At 39.9% G+C, this 16,318-nt stretch overlaps 1 protein-coding gene across 4 annotated transcripts in view; it reads left to right on the top strand.

Annotated features, from left to right (window-relative positions):
- The window catches only part of PDE7A (phosphodiesterase 7A), a 73,752-nt gene extending 57,488 nt beyond the window's left edge, over nt 1-16,264 (top strand). For 3 of the 4 annotated variants that reach the window (XM_042869639.1, XM_042869638.1, XM_042869643.1), the window contains 10 exons: nt 2,079-2,230; nt 3,958-4,021; nt 6,294-6,389; nt 9,350-9,450; nt 10,619-10,750; nt 11,034-11,125; nt 11,714-11,858; nt 12,639-12,735; nt 13,640-13,720; nt 15,308-16,264. In XM_042869639.1, the coding sequence (XP_042725573.1) occupies nt 2,079-2,230; nt 3,958-4,021; nt 6,294-6,389; nt 9,350-9,450; nt 10,619-10,750; nt 11,034-11,125; nt 11,714-11,858; nt 12,639-12,735; nt 13,640-13,720; nt 15,308-15,519 (1,172 nt within the window). In that variant the 3' untranslated portion in view covers nt 15,520-16,264. The remainder of the gene's footprint in view (nt 1-2,078; nt 2,231-3,957; nt 4,022-6,293; nt 6,390-9,349; nt 9,451-10,618; nt 10,751-11,033; nt 11,126-11,713; nt 11,859-12,638; nt 12,736-13,639; nt 13,721-15,307) is intronic. The other variant, XM_042869640.1, reaches the window with a different exon arrangement.
- Nucleotides 16,265-16,318: the final 54 nt, after the last annotated feature.

The raw sequence follows: 16,318 nt of genomic DNA, 5'->3' as shown, positions 1-16,318 counted from the left end.
GGACCTGGGGAACTACAGGCTGGTGAGTCTCACCTCTGTGCCTGGGAAGATCATGGAACAGATGGAACATGCTTGATCACATGAGGAATGAGCGTGTGATCCGAGACAGCCAGCATGGCTTCACCAGGGGAAGGTCATGCTTGATCAATTTGGTGGCCTTCTATGATGGAGTGGACAAGGGAAAAGCAACTGGTCATTTACCTGGACTTAAGCAAGGCCTTTGACATGGTCTGCCACCACATCCTTGTCTCCAAATTGGAGGAACATGAATTTGATGAGTGGGCCACTCAATGGATAAGAAACTGGTTGAAAGGCCACAGACAGAGGGTTGTCATCAATGGCTCTAAGACCAGGTGGAGGCCAGTAATGAGCGGTGTCCCCCATGGATCTGCGTTGGGACTGGTGCTCTTTAACATCAATGACATCGAGAATGGAATCAAGTGCACCCTCAGTGAGTTTGCTGATGACACCAAGCTGAGTGGTGCGGTTGGCATGGTAGAAAGAAGGGATGCCATTCAGAGGGACCTCGACAGGCTAGAAAAGTGGGCCCGGGTGAACCTGATGAGGTTCAACACAGCAAAGTGCAGAGTTTTGCACTTGGGCTGGAGGAATCCCATGCATCCATACAGACTGGAAGCTCCTTGAGAGCAGCCCTGCGGAGAAGAACCTGGGGGTCTTGATAGATGAAAAGCTTAACATGAGCCAGTAGTGCCCCTGTGGCTCAGAAGGCAAATGATATCCTGGGCTCCATCAGAAGTGGGGTGGCCAGCAGGGACAGGAAGGTGGTTGTCCCCCTATACTCTGCTCTTGTGAAGCCCTGTCTGGAATAATGCATCCAAGTGTGGAGCCCCCAGTACAAGAAAGACAGGGAGCTGTTGTAGAAGGTCCAGAGGAGAGCCACGAAGATGATCAAGGGACTGGAGCACCTCCCCTATGAGGACAGGCTGAGGGAGCTGGGCTTGTTCAGCCTGGAGAAAAGAAGGCTGTGGGGTGACCTCATTGCAGCCTTTCAGTACCTGAAGGGAGCCTACAAACAGGAGGGGAATCAACTCTTTGAAAGGGTTGGTAACAGCAGGACAAGGGGAAATGGTTTTAAGTTGAGGGAGGGGAGATTTAGGTTGGATGTCAGGGGGAAATTCTTTACAGAGAGAGTGGTGAGGTGCTGGAACAGGCTGCCCAGAGAGGTTGTGGATGCTCCATCCCTAGAGGTGTTCAAGGCCAGGTTGGATGGGGCCCTGAGCAGCCTGGTCTGGTATTGAATGTGGAGGTTGGTGGCCCTGTGTGTGGCAGGGGGGTGGGAGATTCATGATCCTTGAGGTCCCTTCCAACCCCGTGATTCTAAGAGTCTGTGAGTGAAATTGAGTACAAGCTAACATAAGTCCTCTGGATAGCTAAACTGGTTAGCATAATAAGAGTTAAACAAATCATGTGGATTGTGCTTTGAAAATAAGCTACAAACATACGTATTCTATAGTGATATTGCTGAGAAAGCATGCAGTAAAAATAAATGTGATAGTTTTACTGGCAGAAGAGAGACTGAGTAAAATTACCTGCATCATTCAACTGTTTTTTAAAACTCTATCAGAAAAGCTAAGAAAACCTCTGGGAGCTTTAACACGTGTGTACAGTTATTTGTAATGCTCTTTTTAAATACTTTATCAGTACACTGATATTCCCTTGCTGGTATGTGTATCTTACTTGTGTGTGATTTGCTACGGACAGGAACTGGATATATGTATATGTGGCAAAAGTTTCCCAAAAGGAATTACGTGCAATACTGTTTGTGTCTTTACCCAATTTCCATAACATTTCTGTCCTAGCTGTAGCAGTGTTCCTTAGGAAGATGCATCTCGACAATGATTTAAATATTTGTTTTCCTTCACAGGGTGTTTAAATAGAAAAATTCCTTTTCCAAGCCATGTTTCTGCACTCACTCTTCATGGTGATCTTTAATTGTGGCTGAAACATTTGCTATGCCAACAAAAGGAACAGTGCAGTCGTACCAACCTTCCTCGAGCAGTCTCCTTTTAGTAAAGGTTTTTCAGAGACAGTATTTATTCTCTTGTCTTTTCTTATAGCAAATTCTGAAATTGAGGTGTCTGTGTCTGCGAGAAATGTGAGAAGGTTGCTTAGTTTCCAGCGCTACCTGAGATCTTCCCGTTTTTTCCGTGGTATCACTGTTCCAAATTCTTCAAACATTTTAGATGATGATTATAATGGACAAGCAAAGGTTGGTTGCTTCATTTAATTTTTATCTCCGTTTTATCAAGTATGCTTCTTTATGTTTACTCACATATAAATATCTTTTGTTAAGAGGCAGTGCAAGTAAATATGAGTTTTAAGCATGTATTTTCATATGTGTATGTATGTGTGCATTTATCTGAGTATAGCTTTATAAAATGTGGCTTCTGACAAACCTCTTCCAAGCTTAGTGGGATAATTTTTAGAGCTTATATACTTTTGTGACTTGCAGTTTTTTGAATGGCAAATAAAGGCTACGCTGTGATAGTTAAAGAAAAAGTGAAGAAAAGAAATTGTAACTGTATTTAGCAAATGGGGTAGAGCAATTTGGACTACCTCTTACCCTCCCTCTCTTTTTCCTTTTAATCTAATTTCATTAGTGAACATCTGGAGGAGTGACTAGCTACTACTGAAAGCTCAACAGAATGTATTAATTTGTCAGAAGATTATGCCAAAATGATATTTCTATATGCAATTCTTCTAGAAAAGTGTGATAGCTGTAACATACTTGTGCTACACTAGAGCAAACTGTTAAGACAGGCGATAGTAAATTGTTAGCTGGACAAAGGGCTAGTGAATTTGGAAACAGGAGAGATGTAGTGCTGACAGGGAAGCAGTAGGAAAAGTTTATAGGTTGTTAAGAGCCCAAAGGCTGTGTCTTGCTACTGATAGTATATAATGCTTTTTGTTAATAACTTTTATGCACAAAAGGAATATCCTTGTAATACAGTGCGCTGATACTGAATGGGGTCAGGCTACAGTGTAGGAAGAATCTGATAACCTTAAGGACGGATTTGAAGAATACACATGTAATTCGACAGCAGAAAGATCTTGTTAATGTTGTGTATTTCTTCTGGTAACTCAGTTTGAGTGGTTGGTAGAGAAAACCTAGCATGTAGTACCAGGATCACAACTACACATTTAATGAGAGTCTGAGAAAGCAAGTATCCACTGTAAGACATGCTGGGCAGGTAATTCTAATGGAGGTAGGAGTAGAAAAGGTGGTGACCTAAACTCTGAGGCCTTGAAAGTGCCGGGTTAGTGTCCATCTGTGTTCATGAAAGCATGTATAGCAGCTGTGAAGTGGTAGTCCAGCGTAAAGTGAGAAGATGGTTTCTAATGGAGAAATTATAAGCTTTTCTTACTTTCTTACGAAAACATCTAGGTAGTATTTTCCCCATTTAAACAAAAAGGGAAAGTGAGAAATTAAAGGACTACTTGCAGATTATTACTTTGTCACAAAAATTGAAGTGGAAGATCTGGAAGAGATCTTGTGACAGAAGGTTGGAAGTCATCTGACAGAGTTTTGTGATCAATACATTTGTTAAGATGATTGCATGAAATGTCAAGCGTGGGCCTCTTAAGGTGTCTCAATTTTATTTTCTAAGTTTGAACAGTTATTTTGTCATGCTGCTTCTGCTTCTAACCTAATTGTCTTAAATTGTCATACTACTTATATGAAAATGATGAGAGGATGAAGGGGAAGTCTCAAATTTTACTGTCAAGATGCTTCTCAAATTTCAGTCTTTTAATTTGTAGCATATATTTTAAAGTTTCCCAATTTTCAGACAAATGGAATATTTACAGTACTGTTTTTGCGTGTAGAAATTCAGAGACCGATGCAAGTCCTTAAAAGCTTAAATACTCCTCTGGCCTATAGGAAGATAGCCACACACTGAGGGGAAAAAGAGTTAAAACTATTGTGTTTTCTTTCAGTGTATGTTGGAGAAGGTTGGGAACTGGAATTTTGATATCTTTCTTTTTGATAGACTGACAAATGGTGAGTTTGCTTTTCTCTTGTGTTTTTATCTCCTAGTATAACTTAGCTGTTGCTCCTACATTGTGGTATTTGGTAGCTGGTTCACTAAAAAGCAAAGATTTCATCAGGTAGTACTTTCTGCTTTAACAGTCTTCAATATAAATTCGGATTTGCCATGCCACTCTGTTAAAATGCCATTAATGTCAGTACTGATAATAATCACTGATTTATAGAAGATGCCCTTGTACTTCATAGGTGGTATTCTTTCTCTTTTTTTTTTTTTTACTGTAAGTAGTATTTAACATAAATTGACCATCTTGCTCATTTAATCAATTTTTTAATTATGGAATGGTGTTAATTTAAAGATCTTTGTGCAAAAGGTCGGTTGCAGTGAATGACTACTTTTCTGGATAAATTGAATTTTGGATAGAACAGTTGTGTTAGTATTACTTTACAGCACAATAAAAAGGCAAAATAGTATGAACACATTGTAGTTACGACACCTGGTAGAATACCTGGAGAATTAGGAGGTGAGCAAACATAAACTGCTGTATATATGTTTACACAAAATACAAAAGGAGAACAGATTATGGTTTTGCCATACCCATTACAAGTGGCAGTAGGAAAGAGTTGGTTAAAAACTAAATCAAATGAAGTGTTGTGAAGCTACGGATAGTCAGTTGGGAAAGAGATCTGTAAATGTGCTGGCAAGGAGGTGGACTGCTGTAGTGGACAGAGAGAACATTTGTATTGTAATATGGAGCAATGGAAAGAAGAAAGAGATGGGTGAGTCCAAGGAAACTGGTGCTTGTGCCAGTGGAAAGCTCCTGGGGCCTGGACTGTGAGCAGGGAGCAGCTGGTGCCTTTTTTCTGTCAGTCAGAAGGAGTTGTTAGCAGAGATACAGTTAGTTTGTTTGCAGTTTGGCAGGAAGGCATGGAAACTAAGTTCAGAAAGCAAAATATAGCACCACGTTGCTATTTTGTTAAAAGCATGCTTGACTTACCTAGAGTAAAAGTAGTATCCTCACATTTTGATATAAAGCGAAGTGTGAATATAGAAGTGGAAACAGTGGGGATTCTTACAAAGATAGTGCTTGTATGGATAATCATAAACTCTAACTCAAAAAGCAGTTTGTACAAAGTAACTTGTTTGTAGTAGTGATTAAAGATTAGTGTAGCAGAAGGGGAGTGATCTAAAGTCCTCCTTTTGATACCGAGCCTTTTTTGTCGAAAGTATGCATTTTGTTCAGATATATTTCCAGTATACTGTGCAGCTTCTATTGTGGAAGCCTTTCTTGATCCATCCTGTTTGCATCCTAATTTTGTTGTTTTAAGAGCATGTTGGGAACAGTGGCGTTCTTAAGGGTAGAACATACAACATTGCTGTACATGCAGCTTCACCTAGTGAGCTGCCCTGGGCAAACTTGTGAAAAAAAAGAAGAGTTGCTCAGTAAATGCTGTTTAAATAAATGTGTATCTTACAGAGAGGAAGTGGCAGGCACCCTTAAATACTTCAAGCAGATGATAAGTTACATTTATCAGAATTGTTTGTCCTTTTGTATCTCAGTTTCTGCCTGGGCTAGATTATCTGATTCCTGCTAAATGAGATTGTCAGAGTAAATGTACCAACCCTGAGTAATCCCTCACTACGTACTGTTTGCAGAGTAAATAATTTGCAAGCTATTTCAGGTAAACAGTAAACATGCAGTTATTTCCCTGGCTTTTACAGCTTTGTCTGTTTTATCACTGTACGTGGTTGCAGTATTATCGCTGTGAGCAGGTGAAATGTATTACAAGCTTTTAATGTACATTTCTTAGAGAAATGTAGAACTTTTCATTAGATTCCTGGCTGAAATAAGGAATAGTTTCCTACACACAAAAAAGATGAAAATGCATGACAGCATACGTGCAATGTGCATGATTGAGATGATTGAGCTTTTTGTTTTTCTGATGGTTTCTGTGTTCCTTTTTGAGCTGTGTGTCCATCTATAAAAATAATGATGCAACATACCACTAAGTTGAATACTGCTGTAATGGATTTGAACGTTTAAACTTCTTGCTTTTCTTAATGTTGGTAACATTTTCCTCCTGTCATTTGGCAGTGAACAATATTGGCAGTCACTAGAGGAGTCAGCTAATGGAATCTTGTCATGCAAGAAGATTTAAGTATTTATCATGGTGTAGAAAAATTTGCTTATGTAATTTTTGTGTCCAATTTGTTTGAAATACGTTTCTTGTGAAAGTCACTGATTTCATGACTTCCAATGAATTAGTATTTTCATCTTATTTTTAGGAAACAGTCTAGTCAGCTTAACCTTTCATCTGTTTAATCTTCATGGACTAATTGAACACTTCCAGTTAGATACGATGAAACTCCGTAGATTTTTGGGTAAATACAGCTTTTTATTATGATGAATATTGCTGTTTATCCGAATTTTCATGCCTTAACTGAAGTGCTGGTTGTAGTTCAGCAATAAGGTTTGAAGAGTGGCAACCCTGTCCAGATCATACAGTAATTTTAACTGTATCAGTTGAGAGACAATCTCTCAAGTTTCTGTGAGTATAGATGTTTCCATGTTAAAACCAAGCAAGTATGTTTATGGCAGATGCTATATTGTTTTTATTGAATCTAAATTTCAGGAATGAATGTGAATTCATTCATGTGACAATTCTATTGAGAAAGATAGACTGCTCCTTTATTTGGTGCAATTTTCATCTCTTTTAGCTTTTGTTTTTGAAATTCTCCATATAATTTCATAACTATACTGATCAGACCACGTTGGTCAATTTGATGCCATGTCTTGCTGAAGCTCTCATACAAGTACTCACTGTGCTGTAGGTGTACTGTCTCCATAAACAGGGCATGAGCTTGTTGCTGGGCTGTGTGTGCCTGTGGCACTGGAAGGCTTCAATGGAAAGAACTGTAAATACAACATGGAGCATTCAAGCATTCAAACTTCCACTTGTCAGCTGAAGGAGCTGCAACCCTGTGCCACAGGCAGACCCCGGTGTGAGGCTTCCATCATTCATTCATTTCTTCTGTGATGGCACCTTTTATTTAATTCTGTGGAGTGGGATGCTGATTTCTAACGGAGCAGGAGGAAGAGGTTTCTGATCCCTCTTAGCAGAGTTTCTCAGTTTCAGAGAAAACAGTGTTGTGGTTCTGAAGCTTATCATTTAACAGGGAAGACAACCGTGTTCAGTAGGCTTTTCTCCACTTTCAAATAATGGAATGTTTTTGTTTTCATTGTTTCTTTCTGCTTGAGGATTTTTAATTGTTCTGTCGTGAGTTTAATCTTTAAAAAGGAGCTCAACTCCTTCCGGTATTAAAAAGACACAGAAGCTGACCTTGAGGACTGGTATTTGGATAGATGTGTGCAGAAAGCAGTTAAGAGAAATCTGATTTTGAGCTGTTGAAGTTGTAACTGAGTGTGTTTGGTTGTCAGCTTGCTTATCCTCTGGCTTGTGGAGATTTATCAAAGGAGTATTTAACTTGAAGTGAAACTCCAGATAGGAATAACTGGATTAGTTGATCAGAATTCAAAACTGTAAGCCACTGAAATGGTGTTAGACTGTGGGAGAAGGCAACATTTTGTTCTAACACTGAAATCAATCATCATTTTCTTTTTGTTATTGCCTTCTACTTAACAGCAGTAACAAAACATTTCTTAGCTCTGCCCCAGCCCATCTGTTGAATCAAGGAGCTTTTCTGCAAGTAATGCTTCTTAGCATTAAATCATTCTTCTCTTTTGTTGCCCTTTACACCCTAGGTCATAGTAATCTGAAGAGAAAATTTCAGATGGCTGATACTTCATGTACTCCCCAGTGCCCCTCAAAATCCATCTTGTTTGAGAACTTACTAGAATCTTTTTTTTTAAGAAGAGAAATCTGGTTTTAGTCGTTAGTGGAACCTTAATATTTTATTTTGTGTATGTGTGTATATGTACATATATGTATGCATACATTAACACACATACATATATATTTGCTTATATGCACACACAGTCTTTCTGTGATTTCAAAAGGTCATCTGGAGATTGACCAGCTCCTCTTGTATGCTTTCAATTTCTTATTCCACATTCAAAGAGAGAGAAAATACAAGGCAAATACTGTCCTTGTTCTACTTTATTAAAATAAGTTAGAAGTATTCCAGACTTTGAGTATCTGGACCATCTTATGAAACCTTAAAAACAGAGGATTAAATGATGGGCATCTTCACTCATTTGGTAGACATAAGGAATATGTGAAAGTGAGGTCTACCTCAGGTTAACAGAGCCCAGAGATGCTTATTTTCTTTATTATTGTCCATATGAGGTTTCAGCAGTGTGCCAAATGCCAGCTAAATTACAAGTGGTTACAATTTTTTGGCTTTTCATAAGCCACGAATCTTCACAAATACTATGCACTGCTCTAACATTACAGTCACAATCACATGGAGAGTGCTGGCATGTAAACTGAGTAGGAAAAGATGTTTGGATGGGAATGACAGAGTGTAGTCAGCCAGGAAAGTGTTCTTCTGAGGTTGGCTTGGATGAACTAATGTGTCATCAGGCAAGACTTTGCAATTTGAAGTATAGTTTGATTGCTGCTCTTCAGATCTTCTCTCTATCCTTTTAAATGTTACAGTTCTTTTACGCTTTGTATTCAAGCTTATGTGGATATTCTTTAAAATGTTGTACGTATGTCAGTCAGGAAGATAGAGGAGAAAAACAAGGAAGAAGATAAGGAGGAAATATTAATCTTAGATGATGACCTGACTTGCCACCTAATGGCACTGACTTGACACCTAATGAGATTCCTTTCTAAATTGTATATAGGCTTAAAACTCCCTAAGTACACAAGTAGTAGAAAACGCCCATACTGCATAGAGGTGGCTTCTCGTGACCACTGTAGGAAGAGGAAAGAAAAGCACTCCCTATGACAGTAAAACACTGCCTACTTCCTCTGATTTGTCTGTTTTCAAGGCATGATGTTTAGTCATCCCAGTGCTTTGGTTCATAGTATCATCTTCATTCTTATGCTTGGTTGCCTCAACATTCAAGCAGGCTAGGTTTTCAAAGGGAGACTTCCTTGGAAGTCAAAGCATCTCAGATAATATATTGATTTCAAGTTGTATAATTCTTTCTCTGAGATGGCTTTACATGTAGCTCATTTCTTGCGGAAAAGTTCCCTCACATAAAAATCTTTTATGCTTGGTTTTGGTTCAACTGACAATTCACTGACTTTGACACTTTCATGCGTGTGTAACTTGTGATGTTGCATATTTCTGTGCCTAACAAGGAGATGTAAAATGATACATGAAAAAATTGCTGTTTTATTTAGATTTAGATATTTGTTATTTTCCTGCAGTTATGGTTCAAGAAGATTATCACAGTCAGAACCCTTATCATAATGCAGTTCATGCTGCTGATGTGACTCAGGCCATGCACTGTTACTTAAAAGAGCCTAAGGTAAGGAAGCATTCTCAGTTATACATATGGAAATACATGTGTTTAATCATAGAATCATAGAATTGCCCAGGTTGGAAGAGACCCTAAAGGTCATCAAGTCCAACCACAACCTAACCATACTAGCTAACTCTGACAGCCCTCTGCTAAATCATGTCCCTGAGCACCACATCCAAGCAGTTTTCAAATGCATCCAGGGATGGTGACTCAGCCACCTCCCTGAGGAGCCTATTCCAGTGCTTAACAACCCTTTCTGGAAAGAAGTTTTTCCTGATATCCAACCTAAAATTACCCTGGTGCAACTTGAGGCCATTTCCCCTCGTCCTGTCACCAGTGAGAAGAGACCAACCCTGCTCTCGCTGTAAGCACCTTTCAGGTATTGGAAGAGAGCAGTAAGGTCTCCCCTCAGCCTCCTTTTCCCCAGACTCAACAGCCCCAGTTCCTTCAGTCTCTCCTCATAGGCCAATTTCTCCAAGCTCTTCACCAGCCTTGTTGCCCTTCTTCGGACCTGCTCCAGCACCTCAATGTCCTTTCTGTACTGAGATATTAAGGTGCCCAAAACTGAACACAGTGTATCGTGTACACATACAGTTTTTACTATAAGAGCAAAAAAAAAAAAAAAAAAAGCCCCCCCAAAAAAACAAAGCAAACAGCCTCCTTTCCCCAAACTCACCTTTTTATCACAACAACAAGCAGGGCTGATACCCAGTGTGCCTTTAAGGCACACAGTTTGGTAGCTCTGAGCATTTTTTAGTGTAATACTGTTGATGAATGCTTTGTAATGCTTCAGATAGAAGCATGGGATTGGTATCATTAGTAACATATACAGTTACTGGTTCTGCTGCACCACCATGATAAAGATGGGGTGTAGTAGATGGTAAATGCAAAAGGGCATGTAACATCCTGTCCTTGCAGGGAGTTGCAGCTTTTCACTTTTGTACATGCAATACTGTCCTCTGTTTTAGTGCAAATTAGGCTTTCCTCCTGTGTTTAGGTCTTAAACAAAAAAAAAAACAGAGACTGAGTAGAATATTGATTTCACATTATTTAACTTTTCCTTGAATTCCTGTTGGCTTTTAACTACTAAAAAAGAAAACCATAAATGTGATGCTGGTGCAGGTATGGCCACGCTTGTATTGCTGACAGGATTCTGTTTGTTATTACCTTACAGCTGTCCGAATCCTTAACTCCGTGGGATGTTCTGCTCAGTTTAATTGCAGCTGCCACACACGATTTGGATCACCCAGGCGTTAACCAACCTTTCCTAATTAAAACAAACCATTACTTAGCAACTTTGTATAAGGTAAGAAGAAAATTCGTTGCTTTGAAATTGGGTTTGGAGAATTTTGGAGGAGAACAGAAAAGGAATATAAATTGTGGTGTCTTTAGCTTCTTGTAGGTGTGAATTGAAAGAGTGTTTCCGTGCCCCTGGGATAAAACTGTGAGCTGATGAAGTATTCAGGATGTGAGAGACTTGGTTCTCTTATAAGCAAAGAAACAAGCCCTCTGTGTGGTGCAGCTGTTAGTGTAAGGCATTCAATTACAAAAAAGTCACTGATACCTGTGATATCTGCTGTCATTTGCAGAATACCTCAGTATTGGAGAACCATCACTGGAGATCAGCAGTGGGGTTGCTGAGAGAGTCTGGTTTATTTGCACATATGTCATTAGAAAACAGGTACGTTTATACAAAGTAATTTGTCTTAGTTTACGGTGCAAGTAAGCTGTATCTGAATAAAGAGAACATTAGAAAACAAACAAAGTTATTGCATGGCAGTTCATTACCTAAATTTGGTATCTGGACCTTTTTAATAATCCCTTGCTGCTGGGGTAGAGCAGTGCAATGCAGAACTTGGAACACAACATTCAGTGTGAGTACACTGAAGAGGTATAGTCAAGCACCTGGTTATGTTAAAGCTTTTCTCGTTCTGTCACTGCAATTGTAGTTTAGCACAGAACCTTCTTGCCTGTGTTAACAATCAGTACACTTTGAACAATTAATTTGTGTGTATTTGGGGGAAAAACAAACAAAAAATCCAAATCTGTTGTTCTGAAAGCTGCCAATGAAATGTCCCAATATTTGTTTGGAAGTGGCAGGAAAAACAAAAGAAGAAACTGCTGTGAAAATGCTGATCAGTAAGCTTGTGACTTGCATCTGCATAATAATGAATATGACTAAAAAAATCCCACACACAACCAGTGTGAATCTAGTGATAGCTATTGTTCTTTGTTACCCTCTCTGAATACTTGGTGCCACTGATTTCAGGCAGCTGATGGAAAGCCAGATAGGTGATCTCATTCTTGCCACAGACATCAGTCAGCAAAATGAGTATCTGTCCATGTTCCGATCCCACCTGGATAGAGGAGATCTATGTTTAGAGGATGCGAACCACCGTCACTTCATTTTACAGGTGATTTTTTTTTTGTTATGTTTTTTAAAAACATGATTTTAATTTCAAAAATAATTAACATGCTAAATACTACTACTTCTAGGCTATGTTAAATGAAATAAATACCTTCAGTTGTTTTGTTTCACTACAAAAAGGTTGTTCCCTCCACTTACGTCTCCTCCCTTCCTCCTAGCATGTAGCCCCAGAGATATCACATGCTGGTTATCTGGAATCTTAGAGCTGCTAAGATAAGGAGAGATGCACTTCTAAGAACTAGATTTTGCATTCTGATAACTCCAGCACAGTCTCAGAACTGTGAAATGCTTTGTTAGAACACGTTTCAGCAAAGAAGAAAAAGTACAACTAATTGAATCAGCTTCATAGGTGTATGTATCATTAGATCTGTTCTGTGGACTGCAAAAGAAATCGGACAAACAGAAGTTCTGTCCTTTGCAAACCATTACAAAAGATGTAAACTTAAGAGGTAGAAACACAAAATACTGTTTGCTTACACTGACACTTCTGAGTTTGTTGCTGCCTCCTTAATTAGTACATATACTAAATGTAATGCCCTTGAAATGCTTTGACTTGCCTTAATTTTGGTATTGCTCAGAGATGAACACAAGATCTAATTGTTTCCCATGTGTTTAAGTGTGATTATAGAATGCAACCAGAGGGAAGCACAAATGTCAGGTAGGTTTGTTGTTTGCAAAATGTCTGCTGCCAGAAATAGGGAACTGAAGATATTGTTGGAAGGAAAGGGGCAGTCGGGTGGCCTAACGCTGTGTATTAACTTCCTAGATGGCTTTGAAGTGTGCAGATATTTGTAATCCGTGTCGGACTTGGGAGCTGAGTAAGCAGTGGAGTGAAAAAGTAACAGAGGAGTTCTTCCATCAAGGCAAGTGAGAGTATGGGTAGCAGATGATGTATTTATGGTGTGGAGAAAGCAATCATGAGTCATAGCTGCATGCAAATAAATAGTGACTTACATTTATGACTAATACAGATCTACTGTACAGTGTGGGATTTTTTTCCTGTACTGGTTGTGTTTCTTGGAAAAGGCTGGTGCTACTGACACCTGGTGAAAACCACTGAAGAGTTCTGAACGCAGAATGGCAGGTTCAATAGATCCTCCATCCTGAAAGGTGCATCAGATGAATAATCATGTTCAGTTTACGTGTTCCTGCTGCTTTCAGTAAGTTAGGAAATATATTCTTGCCAGATCTTGTATATTAAAAATTTCCCTGGCAATGAGGGCCTGTTGGTGAGCAGGAAGAAGCTAAGAAAGAGATTCTGATAAAGCAGTAGCCATAACTAGATGGACAGCATTTGATGAAGCTTTTAATTGACAGATGGAAGACATGAATTTTGTCCACTGTTACTGAGTTCTTTTAATAATAAAGAACCTGTGCTTCTCCTTTTTCAAGGGTGGTTTATCTTGATTTGAGAAATGCTAATGTGCACAGCTATGAAAAATGGAGAGCTGAGTTCTTGAGCGCTGAGATGTGGAACTTACTGTCAGAGGAAGATCTGTGGAAATGTAACAGCAAATTGCCCTTAGTGAGAAATTCCTGAAGGCCAAACTGTTGTCTTCTGTGTAGCAAAGTGGGATGAGGGGGTCTTAATTTGTCATTTCAACTGCAGCCCAGGGGTTTTTGCAAGGAAGTATCTTCAGGAATCCAGTGATTTGTTGCTTTTCATTCGTTACTGCTTGTGTGATTAAAAAAAAAAGCCCAAAAAACAAAAAACCTGTTATTGGACCTGTTGACTTAACCTGTTGTATTATACTTCTGCTTCTTTAGGAGATATTGAAAAAAAGTATCACTTGGGTGTGAGTCCACTTTGTGACCGACAGACGGAGACCATTGCCAACATCCAGATTGGTAACTGCAGTTCTGTGTATTTCAGTAGATCCCATTCAGAATGTGCATTGGAGAAAATACCAGATCCGTATGTTTGCTGCAAGCTTTGCCTGGTCTGTCTGTGTGGCACTTCACAGGAGGATTCCAGCTCTATGATTTAGCTTTCTGGAATGCTAGCAGTCAGTTTAAATACAGCCTTAGTAAGGGCAGTCGATACTGAGCTGATAGAGAACCACAGAGACATGAAATTACTGCTAACTCCAGTTGGATTTAAAATAGCAGGAGGGCTGACTTGCTTATTAAGTAGTTTATGTAGATTGAATAGGAATCTTTTCAAACCTTGCAAAGAATAATATATTTAACCATAACTGTACTATGAGTTGTGTTTGAAATTAGAGATTGAGAAGATCTCATCTGTTCAATCAGCTGCAAGTCTAATGTAGAATGTTGGAAAAATCATGCTTTTGTAATTTACAGACAGAACCAAGCACAACTTCAGCAGTCTTACATTTGTTTGTGTGAACGGGTACTGCAAATAGGTGCAGCAAAAATAGAAATCATGGAATGGTTTATGGTCAGATTGGCTTAGAATGAATTAAATGTATGTTGTTGTTCTGTATCCTTTTCAGGTAAAAAATTTTTTTCTGATTGTGCTTTTCAGTATTTTTAATCAGGTTTGTATTGTGATAAGAATCAGCTTTTCTTATTCTTCCCACCCATGTTTAGATCATTTATGAGGTAATTTGTTAGAAAAACTATATTTCTAAAAGAGATCTATTGTGTAGTTTATGTGACTTAGTTATTGATTAGATAACTAAGATTTAGATTCTCTCTCCCTGTTCTCTAATATTTTCCTTTATTTGCTCACTGTTCTGGAACAAAAAAAAATGATCTTGTAATCCAGTATTAATTGGTCCAGTGGAGGGCCACAAGGATGTCCTATGGAGACAGGCTGAGGGAGCTGTAGGGGGTTGGAACTAGATGAGGGGCCTTCCAACCTCTCTGGACAGCCTGTTTCTGTGCTCTGTCACCCTTACCATAAAGAAGTTCTTCTACATGCTGTGTTTGAGTTTTAGGCTATTACTCCTTGTCTTATTGCTATGCACCACCAAGAGCCTGGCCTCATCCATTTGCCTCCCTCCTCCCTTTAGACATTTACAAACATTGATCAGATCTCTTCTCAGTGGTCTTTTCCCCAGGCTGAAGAGACCCATGTTACTCAGCCTTTCTCCCTATAGGAGGTGCTTCAGGCCTTTATTCACCTTTGTGGCCCTCCACTGGACTCCTCCTAGGAGATCCCTGTCTTTTTTGAGGTGAGGAGCCCAGAACTGGACACAGCAGTCTAAATGTGGCCTCTCCAGGGCAGAGTAGAGGAGAAGGATCACCTCCCTTGGCCTTCTTGGCCACAAGAGCACACTGCTGGCTCATCACCAACCTGTTGTCCACCAGGACAACAGAGCTTCTCCACAGAGCTCCTCTCCAGCAGGTCATCGCCCAACCTGTACTGAATGCAATACTCTGCATGGTTTAGCTTATTGTTATATCTTGAACTACGTAGTTTCTGTCCCTGCTTTTCTCACGTGGCTGTGTGTGTTTGCTGTTTTGAAGGCTTCATGACCTACCTGGTGGAGCCACTGTTTGCAGAGTGGGCCCGCTTCTCCAACACGCGGCTGTCGCAGACGATGCTCGGCCACCTGGGACTGAACAAGGCGAGCTGGAAGGGGGTGCAGAGAGAACAGTCCGGCGGCGGGGAGGATGCTGACCCTGCCTTTGAGGAGATGGACTCAGACATATTACCTCAGGAACCTCGATTGTCCTGACCTCAGCCCTCATGACAAAACTGCCTCTTCTCTCGGTGTCTGCACAGCTGGATTAAAGGAGATACTTGCTCGCCCGAGGTCTTGGTAAAATGATGCCAGCATTATTTATTATTTCCAAGTTTTCCTTCGACACAGGCATTTGAACCTGATTTTTTTTTAACTGCAAGATCTGAACATAGAGCAATATGCATATGCCTCGGTTGGTTTTCGTTCGGAACCTTGAATATGCAAAGCACAGCGGTGACCGAGCCTTGGAGGAACAGTACGAAGGCTTCATTGTGCCACACCTTTGTTTTTCTTTAGTGAAATCTGAAACACGGTCTTCAGACCTAAGACTTGAGATGGATCGTTCCACTTCCTCGGAGTTTAGCGAGACTTGCATGAATGTGTTGGGAGCATACCTTCCACTCAGTCCCTGTTTTAATACGGAAATGTGAAGTGCCCATCCTCTGCTGCCTCTGGCAAGACTTGATGTTTACAAACGTACTCTGAAACTATGGGTTCTAGACTTAACCTTTGCGCATGGCTGTGAAGGAACCACTAACCTGGGTTTTTTGCTTTTTTAAAAGAAAAAAGATCAAATCCGAGACTGCAGCTCTTGTTTTTTGGATGCCGGAAAAGCCTCCCATTTGCCATAATTTTGTTTGTGCACTGGGAACTGAGCATTCATCATAGAGCACAGCCAAGCTTTACTCCAGTGCTGTATGGGAATGCAGTTTTTTAAAAGCGGAAAACACATCAGAATTCGGGATAGGCTTTTCCGGCATCCAAAAAACAAGAGCTGCAGTCTCGGATTTGA

This window comes from Lagopus leucura, unplaced genomic scaffold, assembly GCF_019238085.1.
Source record: "Lagopus leucura isolate 7727_CA_CO unplaced genomic scaffold, USGS_WTPT01 Super-Scaffold_100002, whole genome shotgun sequence".
NCBI lineage: Eukaryota > Metazoa > Chordata > Aves > Galliformes > Phasianidae > Lagopus > Lagopus leucura.
This window is presented reverse-complemented; position numbering and strand designations above follow the sequence as displayed.